Raw genomic sequence first — 27,870 nt, 5'->3', positions numbered from 1 at the left:
TTACAAAATGACAAACTCCCCAAACTGAGCAACTGAAAACAATGGGAAGAAAAACGAGACTCTATCTGAGTTTTCTTGACAGGAAAAACATCTCCATAGGAAGAAACGGGACATGAACTAACTTACTTGGTGTGCAGTCCGGACAGCACTGTCCCTTCACCACCAGGGCTAGGGTGGCCACTGGGCATGGCGGGCAAGATGGTTCATAGCAAGTGACCTGAGCCTGCTGGCATTCACAGACCTTGCAAGGGCCTTCTTCCCACTTCTCCCCGTCCTGTGGGAGACAGTGGAGACAGTGATGGAGTGCAGAAAGTCAATAGAGAAACTCCTGGGGTAACACAGCAAGCTCTCACAAGGGCCAGTAGACACATGCCATCAGCACCCGCCTTCCCAGCTCTGCCGTGAGACAACAAGGAATTTAACAAACACAGAGTCTCTCTCTCTTTGTTTTTAATTGGTTTCTTTTAATGTGCAGCATCAATGGAATGATTTTAAGCACACTCTAGGGAGAAACTGTGAGGTACCTTTGGGCAACCAGAATATGTAAGAAGTATTTAAAATGTGTTTCTCAACACATTTTAGCCCCGAAGCCAAAACAAAACCCACCAGGGGGCATTGCCATTCCTTCATGTACCCAGTGGTTAGCAGGTCCATTAGACACAATCTCTATAATAAGAGTGAGGAACTTGGTTCAAACCCTGTATTTCCTTATAGTTACTACAGTCAGAACAAGAAAGTCATTGTACTCTCAAAATTAAAGCTTCTGCGGGTCCATTTTTGTGGGTTACAGATGAGTCAGGAGATTTCTCTCCTTAAAATATTCCTTCTGGCCAAGCAAATTATGGTAATATGCATGACTAGTTTGACAGAGAATCTATACTGGTTCTAGAAGCAATTTCCTTGACAATCCACTGACCCTGGAAATCGGAATGAGACAAAGGTCCCTTCACAGGCTGCACCGCATTGATCAGAGAGGAAAAATGAGAAAATAGGAGAGTAGATTTTAAAATAAAAGTCTTGATAAAATGCTTGTGGAGCTAACTAATGTAAAATATCGCTAGCAGTCAACTTGACAGTGTTTTTCAAAGCGAATGGGAAAATGTCAGAAAACTGAAGAACAGTCATGAGAAGGAAGAGGTGACACTCAGCTTGGGTTCCTAGACACTTATGCACTAACACGTAAGTTGAAAAGCTTGCTGGCACAAATCAACATGCACTTTGCCTTTAAGGGAAGACACACAGCACTGTAGAACTAACAAACTAGAGAAGGGAGACTCGGTTGCTTGGGGAACGATCCCTTCACCATCCCAAGAAGCACTTCCTTCAACGTGGTACCCTTCACAGAGTTCCCTCAGAGATCAGTCTGACCCGTCTAGGCTGGAGAAAACCACCAGGAGGAAGGGAAAGGATACGTGGAGGTGCTCGTGGTTAGTGAAGCGTAATGATCAATTATAGACAAATTAGCCAAAGAAAAGAGCCAAGCTGAGTGTACAGAAGTCCCTGTTTTCAGTAACACCATTAGTTTCCAACCACAGTGCCATCAAACACAGCTATGAAAAATGCTAAGACACCAAGTTCTCCATGGTAAATTCATGCAAATCATTACTTAAAACAATTCTGTAAGGATCCATGCACAAATTAAAAATCCACACTTACTGGAATATGCTTAATTTCACTTCCATTTGAAGGCATCTAGAAAGAAAGAGAAATGTATTTATGATACCATTAGAAACATCATTAGGATGCTCTGTTTATCTTTCCATTAGGAGTTATCTATTTCCACCAAGCCACATGCAACTTTATTCACTTTGAATGAATAGAAATAAAATCTGTCTACACCAAAAGCTGGAAAAGATCTTGATCGGAAGTGAAGACAATATGCTGAGGAAATATTTTGGAGTTCTTATTCTTGCTTTGTGCTTGAGCACATGGGTTCAATTCCCCTCAATATACAGGGATTCGAGGTCAAGGACTCCAAACTTGTAAGTGAAACTCTTGAATTTTTGTGGTACCAGGACTACTATGGAGATCCGTACTTATTTCTAACACTTGGTTTTCTTCAGTTCCATTTGGTTTAAATTATTTCCAAAGATGAGGTGGATGGACTGATATTATGAAAAGAATACAAATTAAGTATTTATAAGGAGACATTAATTTTCTAAATTCTTAAAATAATGATGACTAAAATATCCCCATGAGACAAGTGATGACAACATTCTAAAATTACCAATGTTTTCAGCTAAAGATATGCTGCCGGCTGTTCTCAGTGCTTTGCACCTATCATCTGAATAGGTCAGGAGGAAAGTATCATTTTTATCTGCACTATATAAGGAGGATGAGGGACCTTGCTGAAGATCGCAGCATGTGGCATAGGAGGGATTTGAACTTACAGCCTGCCTTGTTGACCTTACCTACAGAAGCATTGGCAGGTTGACAGATGTAATTGAGACCTGTCACTTTACTAGTCCCAATTCTGACAAGCCTATCCTGATTGGTTAGTGAAACTACTGTATTTATGATCAATGGGTATGTGTTTAAAAACACAATAAATCTGTCAACATCCCAAAATCCACATGGAAAATATGGGCTTTATAACTAAGGCAGGGATGGAGAGATAGTTTAGATGGTAAACTGTTTCCCACATAAGCACGAGGCCGTGAGTTCGATACCCAGCACCCACATGAAGAAGCTGAGTGTGTAGCTCATGCTTGTAACCCCAGCACTTGGCAGACAGAGACAAGCAGATCCCTGGAGCTCAGTGGCCAGGCAGCCTAGCCTATCTGGTGAACTCCAGACCAGTGAGAAGCTGTGTCTCATAAACAAAGCCCAAGGTGTGTGCCATCTGAGGAATGACACCCAAGATTGGCTTCCCATCCCCACATGCATGTGTACCCATGTGTGAATGTAAGACAAATTTAAAGGGATCAAGGTAATTTATTTCTTTGACACAGGAAGAAATAAAACTTTAGCAAGCAGAGTTTCACCCCACATCAACCAATCCATCAAAATCCTGTCATTTCTTTTATTTTTATGTATTACATGGGGAAAGTTAAAGGTATGTGCATTGGTGTGTGTGTGTGTGTGTGTGTGTGTGTGTGTGTGTGTGTGTGTGTGTGATTTCTTTTATTTTTATGTATTACTTGGGGACTACTTAGAGAGAGAGAGAGAGAGAGAGAGAGAGAGAGAGAGAGAGAGAGAGAGAGAACAACACAGTGTTCATGTGCAGGTCTGTGGACAACTTTGGGAGTCGGTCCAGGCATCTAACTCAGGTTGTCAGATGTGCACATCAAATACTTTTCCCCACCGAGCCATCTTGCTTTCACCAAAATGCTGCCGTTTCTATCTGCAAACTGAATCTAGGGACTGGCCATTATTTACTGCTTCCTTTTTAAACCAAGCCCCCGGGATCCTTCATCCAGAGCAGTGGTTCTCAACCTTCCTAACGCTGTGACCATTTAATACAGTTCCTCATGTTGTGCTGACCCCCAGCCATAAAATTATTTTCATTGCTACTTCATAACTGTAATGTTGCTACTGCTAGGACTCATAATGTAAATATCTGATATCCAAGATTTCTGATATGTGATTCTAATGAAAGGGGTCATGACCCATAGGTTGAGAACTGCTGATCTGGACAACTAAAAAAAAATCTCCCAACAAGACTGGTACTCTGATCTTTTCTAAATTAGATCATGGCTGCAGGGCTCCAAGCTCCCCAGCACCTCCCATTTGCCTTGAAGGAAAGGACCAAGGACCTGGCTTCTAGACTCCCACTAGCCCCATCTCTTAACTCCTCTCTTCCATTTCCTTTCTTCCGGCCTTAGCCACTCTTGCCCTTTCCTAAACATGCGGAACAGGCACCTGCCTCGGGGCCTCTGCACTCTCCTCCTAGTCCATCCCCCAGATATCCACAGGACTCGTTCCCTTACTGCCAACCCACTCTCATGCTATTTCTCTGAAGGAAAGACTTCCCCATTCATCTTATGGAGAAGAAACCCATTTTCCACCAAAGCTCAGTAACTTCAGTGTTCATCAGCACCTTGCCGTGTGTGTGTGTGTGTGTGTGTGTGTGTGTGTGTGTGTGTGTGTGTGTGTGTCTGTGTGTCTGTCTGTCTGTCTGCATGTCTGTTTTCTCACACTAGAAAACACCTTCTACCATGAGAACCGACTCCATCTGTAGCACATTCCTCCTATCCCCAAGGCCTAGCACATCGAACAGTTTGCTGAACAAATGAATGCATCGAAAAAACCAGGAGGTAATAAAGACCCCCTTATTAAGTTAATTTTGATCTATTAATTTTAATAGCCTTTTGTTATGAACCTGATACTCACAATTTCTGCCTTCTGTTCATAAACACAATAACCCTTCCTTGAAATGCATTCTGGGCAGCATTTTCCTTCTAAGTGAACTAATTCTTCACCCTGTAGGAGTAAGAGTTGCAGTGGCACACATCAAATTAACATCTCCAGGTAGCAGCGCGAAATTGAGAAGCAGCTGGGTTCCTGACTGGAATGAGAAGCTCCGCATATTCCTTGCTTAGCCCATTGCTTACTTGGGTGTGCCCCCCACCACAACCCTCTCCCCTCCCACATCCTACACCCACCCCAGCTGGCTTCCTCATAATCCCAGTGCACTCTCCAAGTGCTTTTTCTCCCTTGTCCTGATGATATGGGCATGTGCTCTGTTCTCCCACTCCATAATTCCCGACCTACCCATGACCAGGAGCTAAATGAGTAAGAAGAGTACTCAAGGTAATGTCATAGTACAGTAAAGAGGAGTGGCAGGAAAGGATCGCGCTAGCTTAGATCCATACGATAGAACTTGCAACCTTAGTGTCAACAACAGTATGCAAATCAAGCCAGTATTTGAATACCAAATCAGATGGATCCTTTTATGCACAGATGCAGTCTCAGGCATAAATTAAATAGTAGAGGAGTAATTTTTATTCATCATTCTGAAACTCTTAGTGTTAACCAACTTAGAGCTAATTTTCTTTTTAATTATAGGAGGAAAGAGAGAATGTCACATTTCCAAGATGGATGTTTGCTTACAGTCTTCCCACTTTAATAATTTCAACTTATTTTTATTATAAAATAATGACTGCTTGATGCTTTAAAAACAAAACCTAAATAATTCTCAATTGTACAGATTAGAAAGCTGAAATTCCACTGCAGCCCCACATTCCCAGGGAACACGCTACTAAATCACAAATTCTGTTTGCAAATTTGTTTATGTAAACAGTAACAACTAACACTGGCAGGCTGCAGTGTTCTTCAAAGCACTGTCTCCCTTCCAAAGACTCATTCAGCTTCTGTTGAGTGATAACGTTTCTTTAAATATTTAATATTCAACTTGGGGGCTCTATATTATATTTCAAGGTATAGAAACTATATTAAATAAAAACAGCACTGTAAAATTAAATACTCATATTAAACAATGATAGTTTATGTTTAAAACGCTCTACTAAAGAAAAATACAATGCAAAATCATCAGTTGTCTTTGAGTGGTAGCATTAAGAATGGATTTTCCGGCTCTCTTCCAGAGCTTTCAAGATCTTCTCAAAGGTATATAAGTTTCCTTTTTTAATGAAGGTAGACATAAATTTCTAAAACAAATACAAAATTGTATGGATGGCAATTCTGAAAAGCTATTGGGAAAAGAAGGGAGCAGTATGGATTGCTGTCCATCAAAATTCGCACTAGTCAGAGGCCAACAGAGAAGAGGGTGCTGTAAGGATCAGGCCTATTTACATATAAATTGTTTCGCAGAAACACAAAGAATCAGCCACAGTGATGGCATCACTGAGAATCAGATTGAAATTTACTTTCAAAGCATATAAAAGCGTTTATACTTGTGTAATCTGAGTGGCTTAAAACAATATTTTGAAACAAGATAGAGTATGTACTTCTGTTAAGAAGAAAAAGCATGACAGCTTGAGAGCTCCCATAGCCCATAGTGGGAAGATGGTGGCCTTTCAGAGCCTTCACACAGAGCAGTAAATACCAAAAAGCCCTGTTCCTGAGGAACAGGATTCAGTTTGGGTGACGTAGGAAGGTCTAAACAGATTTACTATTTATAGAAGCCTGGCTGTCCCCAAACACTTCAGATTATTGCTGTGAGGAACCTGCCAACAAGCATTTGACTCCGGCTTTGAACAGAACTGAATTACGAAACAAACTCATTCATTTCATTTTCAAGTGGGTTCTCAGTCTCAAATCTGCCACACCTTCTCCACTGAATACCTACACCCACAGGAACAACAACTCTGGCAGTCAACTTAATGCCCATTAGAAGTGGATGGCCTTTATGGAGATGGGTTTCCTCCAATGGGAGCAAAGGCACATCTTCCCAGTCATGCAGGCCCATCCTCTTCAGTACATTGTGATACAAGCTCCCTTCCTCCCAGCACAGTCCATCTCAGATGTAGACAGTAGGTCCTTTTAAGAAGACAGAAATAATGTGATATCTTCATCTGAATTTATGTTCAAAGACATAATAACATCTGGAAATATGAAATCAATCATATTGTGCTATTTTACCACTGATCAATTTATGCTTCATTTTCTAGGGATCTTACTGAATACATCAAAGACAAAGATCATGCCATTTTCTCCTTTTCAACAAAGGAACCTGCACATTGATTTCAAGGCCATTCAGAACATGGCTGCTAGCTGATTCTGTGACAAATGACAGTAGGGAGCCTGTATGGTTTTGTCACCTGTAGAAATGGAAGTTTCGTCAGCTTCCTGTAAATGTGCGACACTAACACCTAATGTACCCTTGGTCTCCAAGATGAGAAGTCAAATGACCTTGACATTTTTAAGAGGGGAGCAGAAAGCAGGGTGGAATTGACTGACAGACCAGCAATATGCTTCCCAGTTCCCTCACAGTGGCCTCCCTCAGGAGCTCAGAAGGCATTTAATTCATATTTCCATAATCCTTGGTGCTCCTGCAGACCTCCGTGTAGAATCATTTCTGTTTATGTGGCTGGCTTCCCACAAATTCCGGGAACTCTCAAGGTCATGGTATGCCTTTTTCATCTTTTTATCACCAGTGAAACAAGCAAAGCAAAAATTAAGAAGCCATTAGGATAACCAGGCCGTAAGGAGACCATTAACCAAAGCCAATTTCAGAATTATGGTGTCTAAAAAAGGCTGGAGAGTATTTTTTTCTTTCTTCCTAAGATTCTATTTTGGCTAAGATGTCACTACTGGCAGTGTTTCCAGCTTAGAATCTACTAACTTACACAAAACTGGGGGTATGTGGAGATACTCTGAAAGAGATTGAAGACTGGGAAATGGGCTGCAGGCTTCAGAACCTCAACCCACACAGGCAAAGGTGGGCTAACAGGACATCAGAGGATGGCTGGGGGAACGAGGCACTCTCAACTCCAACAGCTGCTCCTCATTCTCCTCAAAGGCCCACAGAGAGCCTAGCTTACACCACCATAGTTGGGTGTTACCCTACACGGACACATGGTGCTACCGGAGGGGAAGTGAGTTATGCTTTCTGTGACGGAAACTGACAGTGGGTAGTTAAGAAACGCAGCCTACCAAGATCACCCCTCCCCATTTTTCATAAACCTTGGAATATTCAAAGAATTAAACCTTGGAGAATAACCCAGCGTCTTCAGATGGAGAAGGAAGAAGCCCCGCCCAGATGGCAAGAGGAAGGACAGGGCTCTCATTGAGTTTCTCCTCATCTCTTTCCAACCATTCTGACTCCCCTCACGTCAGGAAAAAGAAATGAAGAGGTGTGTGGGGGTGAATAAATCTCCAAGAAGGCAAGACCCTCTCTGCCTAAGTATGCTTCAGTTAAACCAAGACCTAGATTCAGGAGGCAAAATGAAAAACAAGCTATAAATGAAAGCCTTGTTCAGAAGCTCGCTCCTCTTTAGGGAGGAGCTGAGAAGTGGGGGAGATGAACCAGAAGAAAAATGCCTTCACTGACCCCTGTGCTTCAGATCTCTGTAAAGACCCTGTATCCTCAAGTTCACAACCCTGAGGGAAACTGGAGGGGCGGATGGGAGCGGCCCGAGGAGGAGACAACTTTAAAAGCATTTTTTCTTTTTTTTTTTTTTAAGTCACGGGTCAAAATTGAGTTCAAAAGTGTGTGTGTGGGGAGTAATTTCCCTAAAACATACATCTGAAGTCCAGACGGAGGCTGCTATGTGGGAAGGAGCTAGAAATTCTGCAGATAGCGGAAGTCAACAGAGGTCAGCAGAGTTAATTATTTATGAGGTCCCCCTTGCTCTTTAAAAAAAAAAAAAAATTAATTTCTTTCCCAGTCCAGTCCACAGGAGGGCTCATGGGTGTCTTCTACTAAATGCAGCCCCTGGGCTTATCCAAAGGGCCAGGTTCCAGGCACACCTGCAGACCACTGCTTCAAGGCCAGAGCAAACACAGCAGTCCACTAGCGATGAGGTCCAGCTGCACTGACTGATAGGCTAATGTCCCACATCATGCCCTTCCTTTTATGCCACTGGCTCGGTTCTTCTACTCTGACCAGATGCACTGATAGCTAAAAGCTCCAGGGACCGTTCCAAGCTAGTCTGAACAGTCGGTGACATTCACTTCTTCACATCCCAGCATCTCTGTGCTAAGAGGCCCCGGGAAATGTGAGCCATCAGCCTGGCATGCCCTCTGTGGCCAGCGAGGAAGGAACACCCACCATCTGCTGGAAGGAGCTGCCACCGTGCAAATGGAAATGCCTCCACTTCTTACCAGGGCACAGGCCACTTTGGCACACTCTCCCGTCTGGCAGGTCACTTGGCCCTGGTCACACATGCAGAACTCACAGGCCGAGCCCTTCCACATTTCATCCTGGTACCGCAGGATCCCACCGGATGAGCAGGTTCTGGCCGGAGACAGGCATTCCTCACAACACTGCCCATGATGCCGGGCTCTGCTTTGACCCTGGAGAAACAGTGAGGGAAGGGCAGGCGCTAGAAGACAACGGAAACATCCCAGCCAACAAGTGGGAGAGAGACACAGAACACTGGCCTTGTGTAACACAACCCCTCCTGACCCAGGGGGAGGCATTTTCCACCTCAGCTCTCCTGCTTGGAGGCAGCCCTTTATGTCTTCATATAGCATTCCACATTCTCTAAAGCTTTTGAGTCTATCAAAGAACACAGTAGACGAAGAAATGCCTTTCTAAAATGGTCCAGAATCGAGCTTAGAAGAATGAGCCACACGCTTTCAAATACCTTTTCGCATTTCAGTGGAGGGCAGGCCTGTTTGTGACACCTGACCTCTCCCTGGTCACACATACACAGGGTACAGGCGTCTTCTTTCCACTGTTCACCATGCTGAGAGAGAAAGGAAAAAGGAGGATGGCACATCAAATGTCACACGAATCAAACAGAAGTTCAACATACTTTTCCATTCCATTTTTTAATGCAGCCACACAGAACATATTCCTGAGAAGTGAAATTATGTAAGTAGAAGTGGCCTCTAAAAGAAAGGCCAATGAATATCCAAATAAGTTTGCATTTGGATTACATGGATGTAATCTGTTGAGGGACACTGTATCGAACACTTAGAGGGCTTAGGAACGCTGAGGTGAGTTAGAAGACGCTATTGGCTAGTTCCTTATTCTTCAGGTCTTCCTTGACAGGAGACACTGATATATGCTTATTTTCTCAGCTTCTCTTGCAGCTAGGGTATAGGAGTTGTCCTACGTTTGCTCAGATACTGGAGGTCAAAGAAATTACTCTCCATCCATGTCTTTCTTTCACCAAGTGGTAACAATACATGTGTGAGCATGGGCTTCCTGGCAATAAAAGGTCATCCAGGAGACAACAGTGAGACATGATTAAGGCAAACACCCACAGGGGGTCAACACTGAGCCCTGAATTTATCAACCCTGCAGATCCCTCCCTATTGGGACATCTTGTTGCTACAATATTACCATTTTAGTTACTTTTATTGGAGCATTTCTGAGACTTGCAGCCAAACACATTCAAAGAGTTTCAAAGCTCCTCTCTCAAAGGAAAAGCAACCTCGCACAAACCTGTCCAATAAAAATACCAAAATGATACCACTGTGCCACACAGTGCACACACAGCGAAGTGCTTCCCACTTCTGGAGAGAAGGCTTGGTGCCTCAAAGCACTGGCTGCTCTTGTAGAGGACCTGAGTTTGGTTCCCAGAGCCCACATGGTAGGTAACAACCACCTATAACTCTAGTTCCAGGGATCCAGTGCCTTCTTCCAGACTTCAAAATTCCAAATATGCACATGGTGCACACACAAGGACACACACGGATACATAGACAGACAGACAGACAGACAGACAGACAGACACACACACACACACACACACACACACTAAAACAAATCAAGATTTGAAAGTCCTTTCCCACCTAGTTATTTCATTCAGATTTCAAGAGAACCATCTAGAATTAGTGAGACTCTCATTCCAGATTCCCCTGACTGCCACAATCCCAATTTCAATTTAGCTTTCCTTAGAGTGGTAAACAAAGAAAAAAAAAATAAGCTGCCTTTATTTTGCATATGTTTTCTGCTTCAGAACGATCTGACTTTTGGTGCACCTGAGCACTCCTAAGACAGGACATTTATTCGTTCCCTCCATTTGCTGAAGGTGTCTTTATTTTATGCCTACTCCAGGTTAGGCCTGGTTGTCTAGACTGTTTCAATAGTAGCACTCAGCTTGAAGTATCCTGCACCTTCAATCTCCAAATGAACTGAGCTGTCCATTCTGCCTTCCTAGTGCAATATGGGGCAGAGGTGTCACTGGATATCAGTGCATAACATCCAACCAAAGAGACAAACATCTCTGGAGCCTTGAAACTCAGCACGAACTGTCTTCTCTTTAGCATGCATGTGAACAGTACGTTCTCCCAAGGTTCATGAACTGGATTCTGCTTGCCAGCACATTCTTTCGTATTTATAATCCTTTTCAGCTTAATTTTTTCATAAAGACCATTTTCATAAAAGCCATTTATGTACTGAGTTACTAATCCTGGCAACGAGTCAGAAAGGAGGGTTGGGAGGCTCTGTGGTTGGAAGGCATGGGACAGAAGTGTGAGAACGTATGTCAAAACACCCACGTGGGACACACAGAGGTTACCTCGTACACTTGGCCAGTCGCAGAACAGGATCGCGCCGAGCACTGAGGACAGCATTTTCCAGGGACTCGAACGACAATTTCATCCTTGACAACCAAAGAGGGACAATCCATCCAAAGAAAGTATTAGTGAAATCCACATCAGCAGGAAAATCTGCTTCACAGCCATCACGGCCACGTGCTGCCAGCATGTGTAACAGCAGTTCCTGTCATTCAGCGGTCATTTGCCACCCAGGGCCCTGGAAAGCATCAGTCTTTCCAAGGTCAATCTGAACCTTGGGAAGTGTGTGCATGTACTATCTTCTACTAAAAATCACCAAAGCACAAATAACTATAAAAATAATAAAACAATATTTGTCTTCAACAGGCATATCCTAAGTCCTGGACATGACTCTATGAGGTAGATGGTCTTATTCTTGCCTTAAGTGAGAACATCACTAATAGACAACTTGTGTAACTTGGGAAGGAGATATGGCTGACCGCTCATAAATGGTTGAAATAACACTTCAGAGCCCCAACTATATTAACACTTAAGAATATATGTACTTCTCCTGACTCACATCTAAACTTGAAGGCAAAGGTATCCCCTTCCTTGATCAGATGTTTCACTATTCTTCTGCATCTTGTTATTAATCCATATTTTTATATAGGTGCATTAGTGGAGAATCCTTATGTTTATAGAGGTGTGTTGGGGATGTCCTTAACACAGCAAGAGTCAATAATCCTTTAAAAATCTAAGAATACAGTGTAGAGAAACGTGACAGAGATCCTACGCCTGAAGAAACATCCCCAATGGCCCTTTCTCTCCATCCCCACCTCTACTACTACAACCACTGTCCCAGAAAAGTCAGGTGCTTATCCCTGTTGTCACAGCAACAGCATCCTCCTAACTGACACAGAGTCAGCTTCCCACCACCCCCACAGCCTTCTTCAGTATCAGGAGGGAGGATCGATTAAAAGGGAAAAGGAATGAGAACAAACTAAGTTGTCATGAGTAAGAAGTGATAGACTACACAAAAGATAGAACCTTCCAGATCAGTCCCTCCACTTTGTCTTATCTGAAGAAAAGACTTTACTACCATAGTGACTCTGATATGTCTTCTGGAAGAACAAGAAGGACAGCATACCTGAGACAGAAGGGACAGGGGCCCTACGATGCCAATTTCTCATCAAAAGTACCAGTAATACACCTCCATAATCACTTAGCATGGTCACACATTGCCATTCAAGTTTCTGCATCACTGCCTGATTGGTTGGTTGCAAATGCTTAAACCACTGGAATTACAACAGCAGCTGTTTTCTTTGTGGAGATATCTTATTATTCTACACGTAAAGTATTATGACCATTGATGTCCAACAGAATGTGTGAAAACCGGATAGGCAATGAGAAAGCTGAGCATGTCTTGACTTCAGAGTTCTTCAAGGGAATTTTGGTTAAGTAAAGTAGTGGCATATATTCAGTCACACAATTCAGTAACTTCACTGCAGTAAAGAAATAAACTAAGCCTTACTCATTCTCTGTCCTGAACAGGCAGACTCAGTGTTAAGTCTTTTTTTTAATATTTATTATTCATGTGTATATCACATGTGTGTGTGGTTATCCACAGAGGCCAGAATTGAGCTAAGCATCCTCTGGAACAGGAGCAACACAGGTACTAAGAACCAAACTCAAGTCCTCTGCAAAAGCAGCAATTGCTCTAACCACTAAGCCATCTCCCCAGCCCCTCTGTCAGTCTTTCTTAACCAACAAGTGATAAACATAACCATACAAAGATCTTACCATTTATACTTTTCTGGCTTTCAGATACTCTTTTCAAATACATGGTCTAACTTGGACAAGTAAACTACAGACTGTGAATCATGTCCATCTTACCACTTATTTTTATAATTGAAGGTTTATTGGATTATCACCACACACCCACATACTTATATATTTTCTATCATCTTTATGCTACAATAGCAGAACTGAGTAGTTATTTTAACTGTATTGCACACAAAGCTGAAACTACTCAATCTTGCCCTTTGCAGAAGGATGTATGCCCTGGATAATATGATATCCCCCATAATTGCAAAGATTCAGTACTATAAAATATGGTGAATGTGATTATACATGGGAAGGCAGAGTTACCAGGAAGGCTCTATTGAATTATGGTTGCCCTTAAATAAAGACTCTTATGATAATGAAGTCTACAGTGCATCACGTCTGAGAGACTTGATGAAACACCTTTCTATCACAGTCCATTGGAGGATATCAAAGAGATGCCACCACAAATAAAGGAGAACTGACAGTCATCTTCCCATTGTTGCCAGGAAGTCCACTGACTATAAGCCACTGTGTGGCCTTCTCTCACTGCGTAAGGAGAAGTACAAATGAGTCATCACCCGCTCCCAAGCTCAGCCTGTTGGATCAGGGCTCCATCCTCACAGGCTGCTAAGTGAGGCAGGCAGAGGGCCAGCCCTGGACTCCTAGCCTTTCATAGCTTTCTTTCTGCATCTAGGCAGACTCCATAACATCAACGACATGACAAAATAGGGTGGGGTGTTAAGGGATCACAGAAAGTGATTAAGATCCTGGGTGGGTCCTTGGGACGGCAGTGCACACCGGAGGTGATGGTTTGTTTCTTGTGTTCAGAGGTGAGTGGACCAGGCAGCGGAAAGGGGAAGATCTTATCTCAACATGGTACAGCTACAGCAAGTGAAAGCAGATCCCAGCCCTGAGCACCTGGCCACACATCCACGGGACAGGGTGGAAGAAAGGCCACTATCAGTGTGCATTTCAGGCAGGGAATAAGGACAGATTTCTCTTGATCAAGAACGAAGAAAGGATGTGGAGAGAAAACTCCAAAGAATGAATGAGAAGAAAAGGAAATACCTTCTATTCACTTTGCCCCCAAAGCTGTTTATTAAGAGCTGAGCACTCTCTAAGACGATCAAGGGAGAACCATGAAAATGTATTAAGTGTTAATTGACTCAGGAAGCAATTATCATAAAGAGGTAAAGACCCAATGAAACAAACTTCCATCATTTCTCTTTCCTCTTTGTGTCTTTTCTTCCATTTATTTTTTTCTTGTGCTGGGAATTGAGCCTAGGGCTTTGTGTATACTAAGAATGACCTCTGTGCCTGAACTAGGCCAGCCTCTTTCGGTAGGTCTGATGAAGAGCGCGGATGGTGGGGCCCTGGGTAAGAAGACAGACAGTGTAATCTCCAAGGAGTAAACGAGACAACAAACGAGGCCTTTGCCTATGTTCTTCTCCCATCTCTGCATCTTCAGTTCTGGAAACAGTGACTTTAAATGTAAGCAGCTCTCCTCCAAGCCAAAGAAAGAGACCAAGTGACAAATGAGAAAATGACTGATAAGGAGTGGAGCAACATAAAAGTCACAGATATTTCCAGAGAAATAAAAATTGGAACAGAAGTGCTTCCCTAAAACCAAACTGGAAAAAAATTCAAGACACTGGAACACAGTAAGAAATGGGCTCTATACAGAAGGCAAGATATAAGAAAAGCTACACGGAATGTTTCAGACTGATAGTTGTCATAGCCCTATTGATTATTCCCACCAGCCTGTTCACCAGGTGAACCTGGTATGCATCTCAAACCCCATCAGAGAGCATCTCCAAACTGCCAAGTATGTGTGCTGACCACTGATGTTTGATACACTGCTAGGCTGTCAGAAAGGCTACACACATTCTGGTATGGCCCACATACATTTGGGTTCACAAGTGAATGACTTCCTCCAGCCTCAGCATGTAGGAATCCACCCATCTTGCTAACATCCAAGATGCATTCTGTCTATCAGTCCTCAGCGAACTCCACTTTGTATGATCATGAACCTGTCTCCCTATTTTCAGTTGCCCAGTGCTTTGTAACTTTGGCAGACAGCTCTCATACATGGGGAATGGGTTTTTCCAAACAGTATTTCACCTAGAAATGTCCTGGAAGATGTTTGAATTTTTGAATTATACAGGTTTAAAAACATCCTACATGAATACATCATGGCAATACCAGCTGTAAATTACAGAATAGAAGTGAGGCACCTTCCAAGAGAACTAAAAAAATAAAAATGTCTTGGTCCTTGGGGAAGGGGAGAAGGGTACTGAAGTACGGGATGCCTCCCCAAAACTCTTCTCATACCGAGTCCCAAACATGAGACCAGAAGGTAGTTACCGGCACTTTGAATAAAGGCTGAGCATAGGGAAAGGGTTGTCTGCTTTGTAACAAGAGCCAAAGCCAGAGAAAAGACAGGCCTTCAGCTTCTTGGTGATGTTGGGACCCAAAATTCAGTGGAAATGGGTCTGCAGGCCTCTAAGTTCAGACGCCAAATTGACTTTTATGTATATCGTAAGCAAGAAAATAATTCTCAAGTATGTGAAACTCAGAGGACATACAAATAATCTCTCTTGAAAAAAATATCCAAAGATAAAGTTCAAATGGCTTAGATTAATCAATAGTGTGAGAAATCTGTGGTATACTAAAGCATCCCTGCTAGTGGGCTGAGGATGTGGCTCAGTGATGGAGCACTTGCCTCGGATCCTTGAGGCCCTGGCATAGATAGATCCTCTGCAGCACCTTAACTAACTAAATATCAGCAGGAACAAGTCTCATCAGACTGCAAAGATCATTTTCGTGAGTGATGATAAAGGTAACAGGGTCATGGTTCAGTTGACAGGGTATCTGGACAGAAGGTGAGAGCAGTAATTCCGTTTGAATTCATTATTTCATCAAGGGAATACCTCCTAATTTGATCACAAAGAACAGCAACTTCTCCTTTTGCTATGGATAATCACCAACTTTTAGATTGTGATGATAAGCATCCAAATAAGCAAGAATCTCGACTGTCTATCAGGACTGGGGTAAGTTGCCAAAGAAAGAAATCCAGCATCAGGGATTATTTTTGTTCTGCTTTCTGCTCTTCCCAAGCTTTCCTTAATTAGTGAAAAAGCTCCTGTTACAATTAAAACAAAAGCAAACAAATGAACAAGTGAACCTCGTAAGTCATGGAAATCCTTAAGAAGGGTTAGAATGTTCCAGAGCTCAGCTTTGGAAAACGTGTTTCCGGTGTCAAACTTGCATTTTTTTTTTCTTACACTTAATGAACAAATGCATTTAAGACACCCCCTACCACACTTGGTTACGTCAGCAGCTTTTGCTACTGGGATCGTTATACTAAATACGTGTCGGGAGTGATCTTTTGAGGCAGTGCTACAGAACTGCTTGAGACAAGTGCTGGTCGTCGTACCTAGGGTAAGCCACTCACCCTCCCCAGGCCTGTTTCCTTGGATACGAAGTGTAGAGGGTGATAACTGTTCCTACTTCATGGGGCTGTTGTAAGAATTACAAAGCCCTTGAAGTAAAGAACCGGCACACACTGAACACCTGAAAAGCGGTGGTGTTGTGGTCGTTGGTGGTGGTGTTGGCAGCTGTGAGGGCACTGGGGGGATTAGGTGTTCCATCAACGGCACTAATTCCGTGGGACTCCTCCTCTATGTCATTGCAGTAGTTAATATTTCACAGAGAGTGTAAATCAGTAAGTGGTTCTAAGTGATCTATGAGCTATCTAGATAGATAAGTAGATAGATAGATAAGTAGATAGATAGATAGATAGATGATAGGTAGCTAGATAGATAGATGATAGACAGATGATAAATGATAGATAGATGATAAATGATAGATTGATAGATCGATCAATAGATAGATAGATAGATAGATAGATAGATAGATAGATGATAAATGATAGATTGATTGATAGATCGATAGATAGATGATAGATAGATAGACAGACAGACAGAGAGACAGAGAGAGAGAGAGAGAGAGAGAGAGAGAGAGAGAGAGAGAGATAGATAGATAGATAGATGGATAGATAGATAGATGGTAAAAATGACAAGAATACAAGTGAATGAGATCACTTATATATCAATTAGTCTGTTCCGTATTGATTACATACATTGGTGTAAACAATGAGTGAATAGTGAATATTATGAATGAAGAAAGAGTATAGACTTCTCCTTTCAACATGAGAAAAAGTACCTTCAATTATCCCAGTGTCTGGCTCTTGTACGCAGTGTGTGGTTATTTTACATTTTAAAGCAGAAGGTTCTCAACAGGCCTCCATTTCTCCCCCTCTCCTTTATTGTAAGGGTAGCAAACCGCCAAACTGCCCTCACTATACAGGAAGAATAAACTCCTACACATGTTAGCATGCCCTCATCAACGTGACAGCCCTGCCCGACATGAGAGCAGTGAAGCAAGGTCCCATGCAGTTCTACCCAGGCACTCACTTGAGATCTGAAGCTAGGACAAGACTTGATGAGGTGAAAGCTGAGGCAGGAGCATAGAAGCTGACATTGTGTGGATAACAGAATCCAGTCTTTCAATTAGATACATTTCCCTTGATTTGGCATTTAGCATTTCATTTTAGTCTAATTGCCTTCCGTCTGTCTTTAAAAATATTGCCCAATTGTCACAATATGCCACGTTACTGATTTTGTTTTATTGGACACAAAGTGCTACTCTGTAGCAACTAAATCTCAGTTTCCAGCTTTTTCTTGGATCAAAAAATGAACTATTTTTCCACTGGAGGGAAAACTCCTCTCAGTTAACTGTCAACTTTCACGGCACATCCTCAGGAGCGTCAGGAAGAGGAGAAAACTACAAAACACTGCCTATACCGCACATATTTACAATGGATTCTCTCCTCTAGATTTGTGTGAATAGCCCAATGTTTGGAAAATTGGATCAGCTTTAAATGAAGATGGTCCCACTATCTTGAACACCCCCTGGGAAAACACTTGGGGAACTTGAATCATTATCCTATAAGAATTAAATTGTGTACATCTGGATAATCATGTTCAAAGACACGTCTATGTCTTTAAAAAGTAAACTACACCTATACATGGGAGAAAAGTAAGAAACCCCATCTTTTTATCGGGCTTTCCAGATGTTCAGCCTGACTTTTTTTGGAACATCTGCATTTCAAGCTGGAGGCTTCCTTATGTGTAGCCCTAAGGCTCAATTTCATTATGTAACAATTTGCCTAAATGGCTGGTAATTAGACCTAGCCGTAGATTCTAAAAGGGCAAAAAAAAAAAAAAAAAAAAAAAAAAAATCATCCTTGAGGTTGTCTTCAAAAGTGTAAGGAAAATGAAACAGCCCTGATTTCTGGGTTCTACTGCTTCCTTGGGTGGGTGCCTAACAGTATCTCAAAAAAACAAACCAAACAAACAAAAACCCTTCTAACTCTTCTGCAGTTAGCTCCCCGGGAAAGGTCCATTCTGAGAGTCCCTCCTTACCTGGTAACAAAACAGAGGCTGACACTGAGCCGTGAAGCACTGGGTGAGCCCATTTCTGCACACACACTTGGCACAGTGGCCCAGTCGCCAGTCTTCTCCATCCTGGTACACGTGTCCATCATAGGAACAGGGCTCTGGAAGGACAAAGGCATAGGGTTAGGGTGAGGATTTCGGGTGCTGGTCTCAGAGCTGACTGCATGTGTGGACTGGGCCCAGGGCTATGGGCCCTGTATGGTAGTGGTGTTTATGACAAAATATCAGTCATTTGATTTTATCAATAAAGACCCTGGAGACAGATGCTGGGGTGAAAGCCTGCTAGCTCAGAGAGGCAGAGAAAGCACCCAGTTGGCCTTCCTTTCTCCTCTGCTGATGTCCCAGAAACCTCCTTCTCCTACACTGTCTCAAACCAAACTCCCCAACTCAATGTCCCTCCCTTCTACTTCCTGTGCACCTCTCTATCCATCCTCCTGACTCCCTCTTACTCTCTATGGTTTTTTCTTAGTAATCCTATGCTCACTTCTGGTCAACTGGTTGCTTGCTCTCTCTTGACCTATGGCTGACTTTACTAAATCCTGTTTACAATATTCAAGCAGAAAGCTCTTGGATTAAAGGTGTGTGGGGAAGGACTGTCGCACACCACAACTAGAAATATGTTTTTCCAGTAAATAATATAATCTCGGGGTTCATAGTGTGATCAAATGTCCTGCAACAAGGTGGTAAAGAGTGGGGACATTCTTGCGTTTCATGCTCCGTAATTGCTACTTTGCCATCTCTGAATCTATACAGTTAGTGAAATCCAGTGGGGTATGGAGCCTCAGTTCATGCATGGTCTCATCTCCTGCTTGCTTCCCAGCTCTCAGCTGCCTGCTTCCCAGTCTGTTGTGGAATATTTGTTTAACTATGTAAAAATGTGTCCTGTTTTACCTTGCCTGCCTAAGGCACCTGATTGGTCTAATAAAAAGCTGAGGGTTTAATATTGAGAGAGGAGGTATAGGCAGACTTCCTGGCAGGGAGAGTAAGTAGGAGGAGGAATTTAGGCTCCGGCAAGAAAGACAAAAGATGCCAGGGAGATGCCAGGGGCCAGGCAGCCAGACACAGAGGAAGCAGGCAAGTAGAACAGACAGAATGAAAGAAAAGTCAAAAGCCCCAGGGCAAAATGTAGATGAACAAAAACAGGTTAAATTAAGTTTAAAGAGTTAGTGGGACAAGCTTAAGCTAAAGCAAGCATTCATAACTAATAATAAGTCTCCCTGTCTTTATTTGGGAGCTGGTTAGCGGCCCAAAGAAAATTCCAACTACACCTAGTCAGGAAACTTGGTTCCAAGGGGGTGTATTTGTTCATATGTTCTATGCACCATGTGCCAGGGTGCCTGGGAGTGGAGGAGCATCAAGTCTCTTACCCTTGGAGTATTCACAGATCCACGGGAGCAGATAGAAAACACAGATTTTTCACATACAGAGAGACCGCAGAGGCAAAGTAAGAGCCTCTTTTCCTCTCTGAACAGGAAATGTTGCATTTCCACCCATTAGGTAGCTGCTCCTAGATGATGCTCCGGTCTCTTGAGGCAAAATGCCTTTAATATGTCTTTCTCACAGAGAACCAATGAGAAATGCTCCTAAGGTGTAAGAATGAACCCCAGGAACCGAAGCGGCACATTCCCCGTGCTACCCCCACTCAGCTGCTCATGTATTTCCACATTCAGGGTTATTTTGTTCAAAGCCGCTGACACCGCTCATATCAGCTGGTGGGTGAGTTCTGAAATGCACAAGGCAAACATTCTCCTGCCATGATTTCCTGGGCATAATTTTAAATCTCTGGTATGGTTCTCTATAACAAAGGCCTTCGGAGGTAGACCAACTAGGGACTGGAAAGAAACCAGGGGGATTTTTTTTTTTTTTTTGAAAGGGAAAGGACAAGAATCAAGCATGGCTTTCAACCTACACTGAACAGAAGAAGCTTTCTAATCATTACGTGTCAGCAGAGAGCATGATGGACTGATGATAACGCCTACTGATAATAAAGTCCACACAAACAGCTATGAAAGTGCAACAGGGCATGCATCTCTAAAATGTAACGAGAAGGATACACGGAGGAAGCCTGGGTTCAATGGACAGTTCTGCAAGCATGTCCTTGGCTTGCTCAGAGAAAGCAGGGTGCCTTAGTTTATAGCAGGAGTAATCTGTCCGGGAGGTTGTAGGAAACACAAATGAAGGGAGTCCCTCCCCCACTTTGTGCTCGTCTTAGAGAAAGATAGTACATCACAGACCAGCTGACAGAATCAGCAGCAGCAATACTACACAGAGAAGAGATCTGGTCCTTCTGTCTATCAAGAGAGAAGGAGTGACCTGGGCCTCATAAAGTCCAATCAAAGGACTGTTTTCCTGCTCCTTTCTCTCTCAGAGGAAGAAGTATGGAGGGATGCAGCTGGCCAAGGTAAAATACGAAAATAAGAGACCAGTAGAATTCCACATTTGGAATGCAGCCTAAAGATCTGGGCCAATCCCACTCTCCGGGGCATCACTAACAAGTTCAAGGCCATACCACCTTGGCTCAAACAGGAAGGGTGTTCAGAATCTTTGAGCCACACCGAACAAGAAAGACAAGAGTGGAGGTGTCCTCTGTAACCTCGAAGGCAGAGAGAGTCCCTGCCCACCAGCTCATACTCACTCCCTGCTCCCACACAGATGGGGCAGCAGCCTCCTTCAGCGAGGAATTCCAGCTCCTTCGGTCCACAGGGTAATGGGGAGCATGGTTGGCGCGAGCATCTCACCTCTCCGTGAGTGCAAGAGCACACGGTGCACGGGCCCGAGGCCCATTCTGTGCCATGCTGTAAGTCAAGTGGAAAAAGAAGGTTAGCTACAGACCCCAGACGTCTGCCAACCAGACAGACATAAACCTTGAACAGCACGGGAAAGACGGGTAAGGACTGAACTGGCAAGGTTGAGTAGACGTTGCAGGGTTCTCTACTGGAGACTAATTTAAAGATGACTTTTATTTCTCTTCCCTCCAAGATGTTTGTATTTGAAAATTTCAGAAAGATGGAGAAAAAAAAAGACGACTCCAATCCCGTTTGTTGTTTTAGTTCCTTGTCCTGTTGCTGCGATAAAATAATCTGACCAAAGCAACTTGAGGAAGCGAGGGTTTATTCTGGTTCAGGTCAAGGTTCAGTTTCGCAGCAAGGAAGTACAATGGCAGGAGTTTGAAGCACTCAGTTACATCAACTGCATCACTGGGGAGCACAGAGATGAATGCAGGCCTCTGCTCGGCCATTCTACACCTATGCATCCAGAATCCCATCCAGGGAATGGTGTCATCGGGGAGCACAGAGATGAATGCAGGCCTCTGCTTGGCCTTCTCCACCTGTGCATCCAGAATCCCACCCAGGGAACGGTGTCACTCACAACAGGTGAGTCTTCCCACCTCCATTAGTGCAATCAAGGTGATAATCTACAAACATGCCCAGATACCTGCCTCTTAGCTAATTCTAGATTGTCGAGTTGACAGTTAATACCATCACACCCATCATTTGAAGACATTATGAATCCCAAAGTAAAATGTATACAAACGTATTTTGGGGGGTTTTCATGGTAGCTCTATCATCTATTTTGAGACAAATGCTCGCAATGCTGTTTATGTTGGCCTAAACTCCTTGGGGTAAGTAATCTTGCCTCAGCCTCCCAAGAAGCAAGGGACATGGGTGTGTGCCACCACACCTAATCTATCAAGATATTCTTTAATTTGGGAGATGCTGGAGACTGAACTGATCTTTCAAATGCTAGGCACACATTCAACGACTACTGAGCTACACTCCTGGCCCCCAAATTCTATCACTGTCAATAAACCTCACTCTAATCTGCTTCCTTCTTTGGCTTTCAATCCTGATTAGTCCACGTAATCTCATTCATATTCACACTTATATTCTCTCTCTTCTCTTTGTCTACATACTGGTACAAACACACACACACACACACACACACACACACACACACACACACACACACACATCTCACGTTCCTAGGAAGTATGTAGAGGGGCCAAAAGGAGGCCCCTATTCTATGCAATTTCCCCACAAACTATAGAGCAAAAGATTTATCCCAGTGAGGGTATCCATCTGCATATACAGAATGTTTCTAAGCTACTTTATGCTTGGATATCACATTCTCCAGGTTTTGAGCAGTTATAGAATTTAGCCGGTACCCAAAGTATTTAAATTATTCATTCTCAGATGTGATGCCAAATGAGCCAGCATGTCAACACCGATGTGTGTGCTGCCTGATTGGGAAAACACTGCCCCAGCATCCGGTCTCCATTGCGGGATGGACCAATGGTGCACTTCCCAAGATATGTAGTAAACTTAGTTTGATGAATAGTTTCCTAAATACTGGAACCTGTTCCAGTTTGCCTCTTTTAAAGCTGGCTGTGATGGGTGTGCTTCAACACACATCATATATGGATTTTTGTCAAAGGATCACACATTCTAGGCATTCTGTCACCGAAACAACCTAGGGATTACACCTAGAATTTGTAAAAGCAATTCTCTTGCTTTTTCACACTGGCATCCAAGATAGTTTTCCATCCCAACACAAAGGAGCCTTATCTTACCCGAACAAGTCAGTACTCCTTCACTCTGCAAGCAGGCCAAGTCTAATGTTACAGAATTAGGAAGACGCTGGGTTATTACTGCAACAACCACAGTATCAGGTAGCCATTGTAATCCAGGGATCTGGGACTCAGCTCACTATCACACTACACTCTCCTCCAGACAGACTTCCAGGGAATGCAAGAGGGCAGTTACACACACACACACACACACACACACACACACACACACACATACACACGCTGTGGCTTAAGCCAAGCACTTTCAGCAGTAGGTCTTTTAGGTCTCTCAGCAGCCCTTTTATCTTAGGAATGGAGTTACGTCAATCTTGCTTCCTTGTCTGTAAAAATGAGATGATGCAACAGTGTGTCCTTCATGAAGAGCTTAGAGAGCTTCAGAAGGCACCACATTGAGGAGGAAGCTAGAGCTCATGTGGGCATGCAGAAGGGGCTCTCATTGGATACAGCAGAACAGTAATGTGTAAATACTGCGTAAATGATGTACCCTTTCACTTGTGAGGGAAGATGGTTCCAGGATCTAATGTGCAGCATGGGTGGTGATGGCTATTCTAATTAACTTGGCTGTGACATCACTTCACAGTGTATATGCACATCAAATTGCCACACTCAACACCTGGATATAGTCAAAGTTTGCTTGATAGCTAAGCATTTTAAACATTCTAAAAATGAAAGAAGACGTTTAGTTCTCCCCCACCCTTTCTACTACGAGCTTATGGCTTTCCTTGGCTTTTGTTTGTTTATCTTGTTTGTTTTTGCTTGGTTGTTTGGTTGGTATTGTTTTGTTTTGTTTTTTAAAGATGCTTTTTTTCCTGATAATTTAACTTTTAAAAAGTTATCCAAAAAAAAAAAAAATGATCAATGACATGCCCAAAGGTTCCAGTTTAAAGATTCCACCTTGTTCTCTATAGTGAAGTGGAAACCTTTTAGTGAAAACTGAAAAGCTATCCAAAGGGCCACTAACAGAGAATAATGTTCTCCAAGAGTACGATGGATACTTACTTATAGCATTATCATCTAAAAGGCAGGACATAAACCGGGCATTCCGTATAGTTCCCAGCTGGGTGAGAACACATCTGTGTATTATCTCTCTACCCACTAACCTGCATACCTGCTTACCTGCCTCGTCTGCCATCTCCTCTTCCAGCAACACAAAGCAACAGTCCAGAGACTGAGAACACTGGTTTCCGAACACTGGAGTAACTTAGGGATTTTATTCTTGCTTGAGTATTTTTCTATTTTCCAATAGAATACTATAACTTTTGTCACAACAAAGCAAATTACTATTTAAAATAGCTAATGAATCACCTACTCTAAGTCCAATTAAAGGATATATAAAACAACCCGAAGTGAGCAGTTCCATTTCATTAAAAGCGAGCTACTGCTCCCATGCCACCACTAACCAAGTCTGCCTTGCTTTCTTTCTGACATTAGATGAGCTTGGGCACACACAGGGTCATCATATGGCCATAGACAAAAGGTCATATTTCTAAGTGTCTAGACATTTCAGTGCACTAAAACAAGACCCTGCTTTTTGTTACTAAAAAAAAAAAGTTCACGAGTTGTTTCTAAAACAGCTATAATCATACCACCTTTCAGACACAGACCACAGACATTAACTGTAATAACAGCCTGTCAATCACCAAGGTTTCTCATTTGTAAAATGAAAGGGCTGCTGTGTTAGTAAATCTCTTCAGTACCTCCGGGTTCTGTGATCATGTGAATCTATCATCTAATTCAGGAGACAAGACATGAAGCAGGAGCTTCTTTCTCCCTTCACAAAAACTTGAGAATTACAGGAATACCAAAGATCATTCAGGAGGGAGATTCCATTGTTTCAAGTCAAAGCCATGCAGCTGGCTCCTGAGGGTGACCCAAAGTGCACAGGGCAAGGGAAGAGAATTACTCCCTCATCTCCAGGGAGGATGAGGCAAACATGTCCTCCTCCATCTTTGTCTTTGCCTCTATCCCTGAATGAGTGTCTCGTCCTTCCCCTGAGTGTGTGAGGACTGATAACGTATGCAAAGCATTCAGCCTAGAGATCAAGGGGTCCAGCACATGCCAAATGTTATTTATATCTATATAAATAATTTCACAGGGTTCTCCATACCCATTTACAAATGCATTATTTTTAATAAACACTCTGGCAGCAAGGGGAGCTCTATAAAATCAAGGAGTAACAGACGCATCAAGCAAGGCTCCCACAAGAACCAACTTTTGCTGTGCCCTCTTACCCTCATTAATACCCTCTGAAAGCATGAGATTTTTGACACTTGGAAAAAGCAAATCCTACAGACACCATCTTGAATGTATTCTTCTGTGTAGTCAACTAACCAGTTAGTGAGTGTTGACAGAAGCCCAAAGAACAGATATGGTCATAAAGTATCTGCCTGGCTCGCTGACAGAACAAAAAAAAATTTTTTTTTCTTCACATAATTTGTTCCTTTCATAAGGTTATAAATTCAGAATACTAAATATCCGAGAGTGTTCCGTGCATTATATAATTATACCCTCTACTTTGAGTAGAACAAAGCTGAATTTAATATTCATTTCTTCTCTCACATACATAATTCAGCTCTCCTTTGCCCTCATGGAACGGAATGTAAGCGTCCAGGCTCCTTACCCCTTTTTACTCAGTGGGATTTACAGGAGGTGAATCTCCATGCACTTTCTTCTTAGACTTATGCTATCGTGTGTTGGGATTAAATGGGCGTAGAAGAGAAAAAAGGGACAAATGGTGCCTTCCCCTCCTCTTTATGAGCCAACTACACGGGGAACATAATCATTCGAGGACCTCTTCAGAAAAACACAGTTGAGCCTTATGCCCCGATTGGTTGGCAAGGTTGGCAGGATCGATGCCAAAGAGAATGTACAGGGACCCCATCAGGGAAAACTGTGTTCCCAGTCCTGGCAGCAACGCACCCCACAGCACTCCTCAACAACCTGAGGCAGCCAAAAGGCTCCAGTGTTTCCCTCACTCAAGGAAAAGTCTTCAGGCTTGGGGCGGCTTGCTGAGTTCAGAGTTGTATATGGTGTTGACTCCTCTGCAGGCAGAGGCATCTGTTTTTGAGGGTTAGCCTTTCACTCAAGGGGTAACTATCGTGGAGCCCTGAACTCAGCTTTCTGTTAACTTTCCTGAGCTTCAGCCACAATCACTGGTAACAACATCACTTCAGCTTTCTCTTCCTGTCATACCCAGGCTACACTAAAGCCTCTACTAAATCTCTCCCCCAGGTCCAAGCTTCTACTTTGGAACACCACAGCACAGTCCTAAAACACCAGGCTAATTTACAGCTGCCAGGAACCATAACCATAACCAGTCCTCTGTGATGCAACCCGTGAGCCAAAGAGAGGCTTACTGCTGTTCAGGGGTAGGTGAAGGCACTCGGAAAATGGCTTCCTAAATAGGCTAAAAGGGAAGAAGGAGAGGTGGGGGTGGGGGACCGAAAGCCAGGAAAAATCCTAGCAGTGTGGGTGACAAAGCCAGACCCAGAAAAACGCAGATGAGTGTGTTAACCTGCTCAGGAAAATCAGTAATACTGGATTTGAAAGAGAATCTAGAGGCTATGGGCAGTGGGGAGGAGAGGCAAGAATGAGAAAACAAAGATCATAATCATTGTAATTTGTGACAAAAATGTGACTTTATCACAACTTTAAAAAGCATCACTCTCCAGTCTGTTTGAAGAAGTAGAACATGAAAGATTTGCCCGCAAAACCACAGTTCTCAAAATTCAACTCTTTCTGCAGTTACATCAAGTACCAGAAATATAATGATAGTATTTCCCGAGGGGAAGAATTTTGAAAGCACACATAGGAAGCCATGCATGGGCATGTTCCTATCTATCTGGAGCTTTTAGCATTATTGCAGCAGAAGTGAGCTGCAAGGGAGGCAGAGGGAAAGGCAAAATTAAGAGGCACAGGGGATTTATAACTACCCCACAACAGATCTGTGCCGTAGAAATGCCCAGTCACCCATGACAACGACACCATAACGCTGGAATGAGGACGCTGAAGAGGATGGAGCAAGGATTGAATGATGGATGGCCTGGGTTTTTCACCCTTTGATTTTACTGAGTACCTATTTTGAAGAAGGGTCAGTGCCAAGTTCTAGGTTAGTTTAACAGGCAAAGATAACTATGAAGATATTTAAATGATTGTTAGTGTTCTCAGACAACTCAAAGATGACAAGATCATAATGTGTACAAATATAACACAAGTAAAAAGATGGTGCCCATCAGATGATCCATGCTGAATTGCAAGGGTAACCCTTGCAAGGGTGCTGCTAAATCCTTTTAACATCTCTAAGTGCCTATCTCTGGTATCAAGAAGTTTGGATGTGTCCAGTTTTCTCTCTCCCAGCCCAGATCCTGATTGTATTTTGTTTCTCCTGCATGCCAAACATCCAGCATAGATTTCAGTCAACTTGAACAACACTCCATGCTCATCATGAGGAACTGGCATTAATTCCATCACCAGCCAGCCCTGGAACACCTCTACTTCACAGGGATCATATGTGGCAGTTCAAGGCGACACCACCCTACAGAACAAACTGGCTCAGGCAGCGCATATTGACAGGTGGGATCATGACATTCCCAGTGCGGGTCCTGCTTGGGTATCTTTCAGCAAGACATTGTGTAGAACGGAAAGAGAAGTTTCCTACTGTTACTAGGAGACAGTGGGCTGAGTAAGATAATCTGGCCCACGGGGACATGAGCATTGTACGCACTGAGTTTTAGATACATACACTGAATAGCACCCGAGAGTGGGTTTATCAAATCCTGCTAACCCACGCTCTCTCTTGAATAGGCAAAGATCCTAACTCCAGGAACATATTGTATCAGGTGGAAGATGAGCATTAAAGCAAAGAGCCTC

General features: G+C 43.0%; 1 protein-coding gene across 2 annotated transcripts in view; it reads right to left on the bottom strand.

Annotated features, from left to right (window-relative positions):
• Fras1 (Fraser extracellular matrix complex subunit 1) overlaps positions 1-27,870 on the bottom strand; it is a 422,683-nt gene that overhangs the window by 222,912 nt on the left and 171,901 nt on the right. For both annotated transcript variants that reach the window (XM_052735413.1, XM_052735414.1), the window contains exons 5-12: positions 21,049-21,208; positions 18,381-18,514; positions 11,094-11,177; positions 9,210-9,311; positions 8,725-8,916; positions 4,333-4,422; positions 1,657-1,692; positions 127-274 (exon numbers count right to left, since the gene is read on the bottom strand). In XM_052735413.1, the coding sequence (XP_052591373.1) occupies positions 127-274; positions 1,657-1,692; positions 4,333-4,422; positions 8,725-8,916; positions 9,210-9,311; positions 11,094-11,177; positions 18,381-18,514; positions 21,049-21,208 (946 nt within the window). The remainder of the gene's footprint in view (positions 1-126; positions 275-1,656; positions 1,693-4,332; positions 4,423-8,724; positions 8,917-9,209; positions 9,312-11,093; positions 11,178-18,380; positions 18,515-21,048; positions 21,209-27,870) is intronic.

The sequence above is a fragment of the Peromyscus californicus genome, unplaced genomic scaffold, assembly GCF_007827085.1.
Source record: "Peromyscus californicus insignis strain IS unplaced genomic scaffold, ASM782708v3 Scaffold_13__1_contigs__length_99412109, whole genome shotgun sequence".
NCBI classification, from domain to species: domain Eukaryota; kingdom Metazoa; phylum Chordata; class Mammalia; order Rodentia; family Cricetidae; genus Peromyscus; species Peromyscus californicus.
Note: the sequence above shows the minus strand (reverse complement) of the source record. Positions and strands in the feature narration are given on the sequence as shown.